The sequence below is a fragment of the Mustela putorius genome, unplaced genomic scaffold (assembly GCF_011764305.1).
Source record: "Mustela putorius furo isolate JIRA1106 unplaced genomic scaffold, ASM1176430v1.1 tig00000835_pilon_pilon_pilon, whole genome shotgun sequence".
NCBI classification, from domain to species: Eukaryota; Metazoa; Chordata; class Mammalia; order Carnivora; family Mustelidae; genus Mustela; species Mustela putorius.
The window spans coordinates 3,517,056-3,527,212 of NW_025421492.1; the positions used below are offsets into that span (position 1 = coordinate 3,517,056).

Genomic DNA, 10,157 nt, shown 5'->3' on the forward strand with positions numbered 1-10,157 from the left:
CCTCATACAAAATAAACTCCTGAAATATGCTTATTTTTAGACTGATCAATTTAATAACTTATTTATTAGACAGCATAACCAAATAACAACCTGTACGTAGTAAAGCTGTAAATACAAGCAAATATGTGCATTACATAGTAGTAAGCGAGAAAAATAACGCGTATGCATCTATTTTTCAACCTCTGAAAGGGCGATATTGTCCCCTAATGAAGCTTTCCGCTTGTTTGAAATTGAACGGAAGGTTTAAAAGATGAGGGACAGAGGACTAATTCACTAAGGGCAGTAAAACACAGAAGAAAAACATTTGCTAGCATCTACTCTTTGCATTATCAGCGTTAACGAACAATGCTCATACTTAGAAGTGTGTCTCCTAATCACAGAGGCAAAATACCCAAATTCATTTTGGTTGATGTTTCTTGATTTTTCTTTTCTTAACAAAATATAACATCATTTTAAGTCAAATTAAATTCTGTATTTTCTTACGGTGTCCACCTAAGGCCAGTAACACTTAGACTCTTCATCAAACTGGATTTTTTTTTCACTTCTATGATCCTTACTGAGTTTCTTATGTGAAAACGGAAACCAATGCTGCCCCATGCTCACGCGTCTTAGAAAAAATTGATGCTATATTGAAATGTCAGTTTCTTTTATATCCATGTTCTCTGATTGAAATATTGGGTTGGAACTTGTGCCACATCAATGACTGTATGTGATGAAAGCAGATTGCCTATCCATAAAGCATTTTTAATGCTGTCTTTTTCACATATCTACCCCCAAAATCTTTTCGTGTGAAAAATACATATATATATATATATATATACATATATAAATTGAAGTGTATTTAAGTGTGCAATTTCCACCTAGACCCATCCCTAGGTCTGCAAACAGGAGTGTGCATCTGAGTGTATGTTTTCAAGAGGCACGGTGTGGATCTCCTTTCCCCGAGTCCTTGGTCCTTGGCCTTCTACTTCCGCACCTTGTAGGAGTTGGAGGACGATGTGAAGGGAGAAGAACAAGCCAGACATGAAACCCATTTATTCTCAATCTTAAATTATGACTTTTTATCATCAATATTTTGGTTACATTGTGACACAAAGGACAAATTAACATCCGCTGTGAGGTCTCTTCTTCGATTGCTTTGGGATTTAGTAACGTGTCCTTGGCATAGGACTCCCGCACCCATCGGCTCCCAGCTGCATTGTGATCCTACTGTTGTACAAGGGGCCAAGACAAGAAGGATTTGCACCACTGCTCCCAGGGTGCCTCTGCCAATACCTGTAAGCGCTGTGACTTGTAGGTGGCTTCTCGCCAGGTGTTCGCAGGGAGTGTGAACACGCCTCTTTCCTTGGCGGATCAGAGGAGGATCCTGAGGGAGACTGACTCATCCTGTTGGCTTTGGAGCACCTGAGGCTGGGGCGCCGGTGCAGACGCAGGCGCAGACAGCTGAGGACGGGCTGCTGGGAAGACCCAGGCGCGCTGGGCCGTGGAAGCGTGTGTTCGGGAGACTTGGTCATTCCAGCTTCTGTCCTCATCTGACATGATTCAGGCCACCCAGGAGCATCAAGTGTTTAAAGTATTCCAGAGCGTTAAAAAAAAAAAAAAAAAAAAAAAAAAAAAAAAAAAAAAAAAAAAGAAAAAAACAAGAAAATCCCAACTTGTTAGTTCTAAAGGTGCATCTGAGAGAATCTCTTGGAAAGAAGAAACAGAATCGTCCATCTGTTATTTGTACTTTGATATACACGTACCTTCTGCTCGGTTTGGTCTCAACCAAAACAAAATACATAGGTATGCTTTGTGTTGTTTTGTTTGGTCTTGTTCAAGAATTCAACATACATTTCTCTCCCCCATCCCAGCACAAAAAAAAAAAAAAAAAAAAAAATGTAAAACTTTTCCAGGAAAAAAAAAGACACAAAAAACAAACACACACACACACACACACATACACACACATACACACACACAAAACACAAAGCAAAAGTCGCAGTCCAATCGTGCAAAATTTGCTTCTCCGGATAAAGCACTTCTTGACAGATTCACAAGGTCCCCTTCCCCCTCCCGAGGCCTCCCGTCCACCCAGGGGAAAATACAAAATGAAAGTGAAGCCATTCTTTTTCTTAAGGCTGAACAGACACACAAAGAACACATTTCAAGGACTCTCCAGCGGGTGGTGATTTGCAGGGCTCCTCTCTGAGCGCTGCCTGCGACCTGCCATCCATCCTGGGGTCAGCGGCACTCCTCGCGTGGGGGCAACAATACAAGAAACAAACAAAAGAAGAAAAGCCAACGGTCCCCACAATAAGATCCAATATTGACTTTACAATCACAGGTACAAATCGCTCAAATCGATAATTTCATTTCTCCTTCAGACCTTGTCGTCTAAAACTAATTAGAAGCCAGGTTCCCAAGGAATGGTCTATAGTCAAAGAAAATACTGGAGATTTGGAAGGAAATCATTCTTCTACTTCAACCGTCTGATGGAGGTGGGAAATTAGTGGTCCTATTCTGGCAAGTTCAGGGTGTTGAGGAAGGGCGGAGTCCGGTGTCCAGATCGCAACTTCCCCATGGACTGGGGACTCTGTGTTTATAGAGGAAAAACCAAGAAGCCCGAGAACGTGGAGTACTTCCAGCCTCCCATGAGGTTCCCCCTCTCCAGTTTGAGATGCACTTTGTCTTCCCTTTCCATCAGCAGTAGGACACCGTTGCTGGCAGCTTCTCTGGTCACATCCTGGTCTCCTGCAAAGGCTGAGATCACTGGGTAGCCGTTCTGCATTAGACTGACCTGCAGTGCAGAGGGTAGAGCTCAGGTGACCTGCAGGACCCCACGAGCACACGTTGGTTCTCTGATCCCCCCACATCCCCCTGCCCTTTCCACGGAGCCACCCCAAGGGCCTGGCCCGGAAGATGCAGTGGCTTCTGGAGCCATGGGGCTGCAGCCGTGGGGCAGCAGTCCTCCGAAGCTGAGAAGGTCCACACAGCCTCAGAGCTACCCACCTGGATGGTCTGTCTGTTGTACACTTTGACCACGTGGAAGCTGAAGCTATAAATCCCTTTTCTCGGTGCTACAAATATACTGGAGGCAAGATCGAAATGGTTGCCAATATTTACTAATACCTGAAAAAGAAGAGGGAATACAGCACAAACAGAGCGAACCCCTCCCTGGCGTCTCTGACTTAGACTGGCAAAACCACAGCCACGGAGCACCCCAGATTTGGCAGCACAGGCCAAATCTGCCCCCCACTGGGAGGGGGCATAGAGAGGGATGGCAGTGAGGGGGAGGGGAAGGGGGGAGGGGGGGAGAGGGAGGGGGGGGCTGGTGGTAAAATAGCCTACACCTGGAAGGGATTTGAGAAGAATCCTAATGGACTGTAATTAATAAAGGTGTTGAAAAGTGTATTTTATGTCTGCATTGAAAAAAATGGGAGCAAATTGTGCACATTGGGGGCAAGGCAGAGAAAAAGGAATAGAAGACAATGAGGTCCCGGTAAACAAATGGAATCGAGTCTGTTCAGAGGTTCATAGGATTCAGGAGGTTTCCACGTGAAGTTTACTTTCACAAATAGGGCGCCACGCCAGGCTGAATGGGGAGAAGGAGACCATAGCTAAGAGGCCAATTCAGGGAAATAACTTGCCTCAGCTCAAGCTTGTCCCCTGTGTCCCTGGCCCCTGGCCCCCTCCCTGGGAGCACACAGGAGGTGCCCAAGCTCAGGGTTGAGGGGAAGACGGGGTGGGTAAGCACTGGCTGCACCTGTTTCCTTCACTTTCCTCTGAATAATGTGTTTGCTCCCTTGGCTGAGCTCTGATGTCATGCAAATAAGCTTGATTAAATGAAGGGTGTGGAAACAGCAGTTGGATACCCTGAGCTCAAACGTTTTACAGGAGCCTGCGAAGACTAATGACAAATTAGCCAGAGGATGTGAGGTCACATGACCCCGCAGAGGATTTTTCTCAAATGAGAGGGGGATCAGAGTGTTCATGTCACAAACAGAATCTGCAGAGTGAGCGATCCCTCATGAAGACCCAATTCCCTATCAGGAGTTTGAGACAGAATTTGGTCACCCTGTCTGGATCTTGTCCCCACCTCTACTCACACACAAATGCACAACTCGATTACAGTAATAAAATGGCCCGCTTGGTGTTCTGGGCTTTTAAAGCAAACAGCCAGCAACAACAGAACCCTAGGTTAGGAATCCTGTCTTCTGCTCAGAAAATAAATTTCAACCGAATGACTCTTGCTGTTTACTCCTCACACACTCCTCATAGATGAGTGATACGCAGTCCCCACAGAGATGTGCAATCTGCCGGTGACAACCACTGTCGCCACTGGGAAATAAACGCGCACCAGCTTCTTCGAGGAGCTCAGGGCACCACTTCAGTCCCCCTCGCTGGCAGGGCTCACACAGACACTTGGGGCTCTATTGTTCGAGACCATGAGCTGCACAATGCCTGCTCTCCGTCTCTTCCAGCCTGGGCTCTCAGTCTGCCTTACGATGCTTTAAAGAAGAATAAAGCATTCTCCATCCAAGCCCTCGGAACTGTTTCTTCCAACTCAACTACCTCGACTCTTTTCCATCGGTTCTAAATGCCGGAAACTGGTAAATGTAGGGCCCTGCTGTCAATGAAAGAACACCCAAGGAGCCCAGAAGAGCAGGTTTCACTGACTCCCTAACTCAGGAAGCAGGGAACAGCATTTTACGCTCCCTGCCACAGTTAGCTCATCTATGAAATTAGAATCGTATCTTGCCCTACAGCTGATCTTGCCCCCACATCACAGGGTTCTCCTGACACCCAAGTGAAATGATGGGACGTAACTTAATGATAACACATGAAGGACTTAGCAAATACCCAGTGATGGGTGTCTGCTTTATCTGGCAATAACTAAAACCACTAAGTTTTATTAAAAAAACAACAACAACAACAAAAAAAAAAAAAAAAAAACAACTGTTTAAAACAGATGAAAGAGAGATCACCTCCAAACCCTAAAAACTTCAAGTAGATAATCCTTAGCAAGGATTAAATTAAATCAATCCTCTGCCCCACACACGGGCAGTGGTGTGTGTAGGTTCACGCTTACACTGAGGTGTAAGAATTGGTTAACAGGAGGGAAATCAGTTAAGTGTGGCCAGAGAGCCCAGGACTCTGTTCTAGTGGGAAGCATATTGGCAAAAGGAAGGGACTGAGCAGGTAAAGTCTGGGAACCACTATAATGTTTTCAACTTGTTTCTGAAAAACAACAGAAACCAAGACAGGAGGACCCAAGAGGAAAGTCACAACCTCCAATTCTGAGCCCAAAAACCCAGAGAAGAGATTGATCTGACCCAGAGAAGTCTGATCATTTACTGAAGCCTCTGCTTTGAGCCAAGGGAGAGAAGTTAAGTGGCTTGGGTTAACTTAAGTCATTGATCCTTGTATTTTTTTAATCTATACGGCCACACTATATATAATATTTATGTGTTGTATATTTTTTTTAATCTATACGGCCACACTATATATAATATTTATGTGTTGTATACATTTATACATCGCGGTATATATGTTGTATTTACTATCTATTCCATCTACATAACCGCACTCTACTTTATTTTGAATTTATATAACCATCCCTGCTATTGGCCCCACACTCTTTGCGACTTGTTTTTCTTGAAGATAAGCGACCTCTCCCCAGTCCACTCCAAGCTACGCAGTAGGCACAGATTTGCTGATCCTTGGCTGAGACCCTCGGAGACTCCCCCTTTGGGGTGTGTTTTCCACGCACTCAGTCCCCAAGTTGGCCACCTGGATGACCGAAGCCTCTCCACCACAAAAGACAGCCCCGTCCCAGCGAAAAGTAAGATGCGCAGGCTCCTTTTGGGGAATTCATTTCAGATCCCTTAGTTTTAAAGGACTGTCAGTCATCCAAGTGCCAAGGGAGCTGCTAGTGATAGAAAAGCTACAATGTGAGAAAAGGGAAATGGTAAGGAGCGCTGACTCGGAAAGGGAGAACGGAGAAGGGCAGGGCAGAGCAGAGAGGCGGGGAGCGCCTGGAAGTCCCCAGCCCACGCGCCCAGGCCCCCGCCCTCTCCACCCTGGGCGGGAGGCGAGGCGGCAGGCCGGCCGGCTGACCTGGTCGAAGTAGATGGTCATGGTGCGGTTGCTCATCTCGGACGGCTCGTGGTTGGTGCTCCGCGTGGCGGAGAAGGCCACCTTGGCGCTGCCGGAGCGCACGGAGATGCCCAGGGAGGAGGTGACCGCGCCGTCCGCCGACGGACTCGAATCGCACACCACCAGGCACTTGCCCTCCAGCACAATGGGCTCCGTGTCGTTCTGCGCCCGCACGGGGCAGCCGGCAGGCAGCAGCAGCAGCAGCAGGGCCAGCGCCGCCCCCAGGCAGGAGCCGCAGCCAGCCGGCTCGCGCAGCGCCCCCCGGCGCCCGGGCATGGTCAGCGGCGGCCCGCGGGGGCCCCGGCCGGGCGCCGGCATCCGAGCTGGGAAGTGCGGCGCGCGAGGGCGACGTTGGACAAGGGCTGGAGGAGCCCGGGAGGGCGCGCAGGACTGCGCGGGGCCCGGGGAAGCCTCCTTTGGCCTCGGTTCCCTGCTCTGATGGTCAAGGCCAGGGTCGTCCTCAGAAGAAAGGCGCCAGCGGACCTGTCAGGGCAAAGAACCCGAACCCTTAGACTGGGAGGTGAACCTGGAGGTGGGGGAGAGGGGCACGGGGAGCAGGTGCCTGCAGCGCAAGGGCCCCTTTCCATGGAGACCACCCTCTTAGTACCGCACATAGCCACCCCTTCCCGGATTGGCACAACAGGTCCGAGGAACGCCCCGGCGCCCTGGGGCAGTGCGTCCCTCAGGGCTCCTGGGCGACGCGCGTCAGGGGTGCGATACGGTAAGGGGCCCGAGGTTCTGCAGGGCCTTGGCCCTAAGACATGGTCGGTGACCTCAGAGACGCCGTCAACGCCACCCCCAGGGCCCATTCTGCAAAGGCGGAGAAGGACTAAGATGCAGGCAAAGAGAGAAAGTAGGAAAGGTTTATCGCCTTCATTTTAGTGGTATTTTCTTGAAAGCCACACCAAGAAACCTTTTTCCTTTCTCTGCTTTCCCTTGCATCCTCTGTTTATCCTTCCTGGATATAGAAATATATTTTTAAACAGTCCACTTAATAAAGATTGTATCCATTTTCCGCCCAAAACCAAATCCCAAGGAAGCTCCTTAGGGTGAATACGACTAAGAGGAAAAGATAAAGACGACAGACTCTAAAACCAAACACCCACTTCCACCGGCCCCGCAGCCCGCAGCGAGCTCCTTTGGAGGAGCCGCTCAGATCGCTCTCTCTGGCGCAGGACCAGAGGATTGCAGGGCTGTGAGCGTCCCAAGCTTGTCCTGTTGGGCAGCTTTTGTCCCTGGACCCCCGGCCCTTCCCGGCCTGGAGGCAGCCCTGCAGCTTTCTGCTAACTTGAGCGCGCGTTCGCACTTTCCCCGACCCTCTCTTCTGCCACCCAACTAGACAGGTCATTTCAATACCCAGTCGGAGAAAGGAAAAGCAAAGAAGCCGCTCCCCTCGCCGCCCACAGCCTCCGTACAACTCCTCCAACAGTCTATCCAACAAGAGAAGTTGTTGTTCCGGGAGTAGCCAGCCTGCCCCCAACCCCGTACACAATGATTTCGATAGTCTCTCTCTTTCGCCCTCTCCAGAACGCAGATTCTCCAAGGTCCTCATTAAAATATATGCATGAATGCAATTAACGTGCTGATCGTGGAGGACAGGCTTGGGTTTTGGTTACCTGGAACATCCATGATGAGCGAGCAGCGCTGTCCGCGAAGTTGTTCTGCTTAAAGAAGATGAGCGGGAGCTGGCGGGAGGAGACTCGGAGCGCAGCCCTTCTCCCCGCGCCTGGCCAATAACCGCGCCGCCCCGCCCTGCCCCTTTCCCGCGACGGCCGGCGCCCGCTCCGGGTACGCCCCGTGCCGCGCACCCCGGTGCCTAGCGTGGCGCCCAGAACCCGCACGCCGGGTGCCCCTCACCGCGCCGCGCCTCGGAGCCGCACGTCCCGCGCCCGGCATCGCCGCGCGCGTCGCCCGGCATCGGCTCGCCCGGCGTCCCGCACCGCACAGCGGCTCGAACCCTGGCGCCCTGCACCGCGAAGCGTCCGGCACCTGCACACCCCGCGCCCAGCGCCGAGCAGCGCCCCGCGCTTCGCACCGGTTATGTTCCAGGCACCGCACCCGGTTCCGCACCGCACCCGGGCCCACGGTCGAGGAGGGCCCTTCGCGCACAGCGCGCCCGCAGCGTGGCTCTCTCTGCCGGGCCCCTCAGCCCCGGCCTCTCCTCTCGTCTCCGGACGGCACAGCCATCGCGACCGCCCGGAGGACTCCGCGCACTGCCCCCTCCCGGGCTCGGCTCCCGCTGTCCTCACCCCCGCCGCACCCTGCACCGCCCAGGTCCGGCTCTCACCCAAACACCCAGAGCGAATTCCTCCCAGATGCCTCGTTTTTAATAATTAGGCACCCTCAAAGCACCGGTCGCTCTTCGTTTCGATTCTTTCTTTTCTTTTCCAAATTCCCTCCAAGTCTTAATCCTGAATAGCGTGACTACTTTCATAATGAAGGGGTAAAGCAGTTTTTCTTTAAAAAAAAAAAAAAATTAAAAGAATAAATAAATAAAAATAAAAGGACTGAAAAGGAGAGAAAAAGCTTGGGATTTTAATGGCTTAAAGGCTGTGGTTCCGGAATCGCCAGTTTGGGAAATAGCAGATTGGGGCAGGGATTAAAAGAGGCGCCTCCGCCTGGGTTTATGTTTCTGCTCCTCTGAACCTCGGGGCTCCTGAGCGCACTGGCACACGCGCTTACTTATTAAAATGCCTACTCTGAGCTCTAACGACCTGGGGAGACGCGCCGGTTTCCCAGCTGCGCCCGGAGCGCGGGCGAGAAGCGCAAGCACGGACGCGGGGCGCCACCTGCGGGCGCCGGGGCCTCCCTGCGGCTGGCTGCGGGCGGGCGAGCGGCCCCAGAGCGGCCGAGTCCGAGGGACCCGAGGAGGTTTGCAAATGGTCTGCTCAGACCCCAAAGAGCAGTCCTGTCGTCTGCAAAAATCTAGCAACAATCAACGGTCCTTCCGGCCTCCTTCAGCCCCCTCGCTCTGCGGGCTCGCGGCGGCGCTGGATTTTGTGGATCTGCGCTCCTCCAACGGGAGACTCCGCCGGGATGATGTGTGCTGCAGTCCCTTTGTCATTGGTCATCGCCGTCTGCAAAACCTTTGCACAGACCACTGAGCAGCAGGGTCTGCGCCCCCCTGAAACAGTATTTACAACACACTCTCTTACGACCTGACTTTAAAACCAAAAAACAAAAAAAAAAACATTGTTTAAAAAAAAAAAAAATCGTAGCCCTTTCGACTTGCATAGGGTATCTTGCAGATAGACTGATGAAAAATCAACTGTAAGTCCGCCACTGCTGTTCATAAGAACAGAGCAAAAGTATTTCTTATTGCCCCAGACTTCGCACCTGACTCTCTTTTGTTTGAAGGGTTCAGCCAGTGTTCTGGTTCCACTCTATAAGCTGGGTCTTTTCAGGAAGGGGGTTTTCAAAGCTTTGTTTTCCAGAGGCCCTCGCATGGCTTTTCTCCCTATTTAGACTTGACAAGGCCTCCTCCTATCTGAGCAATAAGATTAAATTCATTTCCAATCAGTTTAACTGGAATGGATATGTGGGAAGACAGGGGCAAAGTAAAACAGAATTGCATATGACTACATGAGACAAAATATTTAGTATGGTTGTAAAAATGTGATGGAAAGAACTCCTGAGCCAAATGTTTTCTAACTTAACTAGCAACATAGTAAAAATATAAAACAGTCCCCAAGCCTGTTAGCCTCCTAAGGATATTAGCTGAAAATTAAGTACTTAATTTAAACATTTTTATAACATGTGAGCCAGCTATACTGGACTTTGCTAGGGAACTTTTTCAACGCTATCATATGTTGCTGCCTTTTTAATTTTGTTTTAACGGTGGAAATTGTTAATTGTTACTTTCAGGTATTACTTCATTTCACTATTGCATTGATTTGGCAATTTCTTATTGTCAAAATAAACACACCCCAGCCATCCCATCATAGAGAACACTGATTTGTGTGAAATAATAAATAGCAAAAGACACAAGATCTATGAAGAAATGTGAGACACAGACTGAT

The 10,157-nt window shown here is 50.1% G+C and overlaps 1 protein-coding gene across 3 annotated transcripts; it reads right to left on the reverse strand.

The window, feature by feature from the left end:
* Positions 1-1,020: 1,020 nt before the first annotated feature.
* Positions 1,021-8,531, reverse strand: CBLN2 (cerebellin 2 precursor). Of its 3 annotated transcripts, XM_045085217.1 has the most exons (5): positions 8,174-8,287; positions 7,755-7,799; positions 6,100-6,621; positions 2,992-3,111; positions 1,021-2,779 (listed from the first exon to the last, which is right to left on the reverse strand). In XM_045085217.1, exons 2-5 carry the CDS (start codon positions 7,761-7,763, stop codon positions 2,582-2,584), a joined length of 849 nt encoding a protein of 282 aa, XP_044941152.1. In that variant the 5' UTR covers positions 7,764-7,799; positions 8,174-8,287; the 3' UTR covers positions 1,021-2,581. The 3 variants fall into 3 exon arrangements, with proteins under 3 accessions (XP_044941152.1, XP_004745752.2, XP_044941151.1); XM_004745695.3 differs by lacking the exons at positions 7,755-7,799; positions 8,174-8,287 and adding an exon at positions 8,426-8,531; XM_045085216.1 differs by lacking the exon at positions 8,174-8,287 and having other exon boundaries at positions 7,755-7,893.
* Between the last annotated feature and the right edge of the window lie 1,626 nt (positions 8,532-10,157).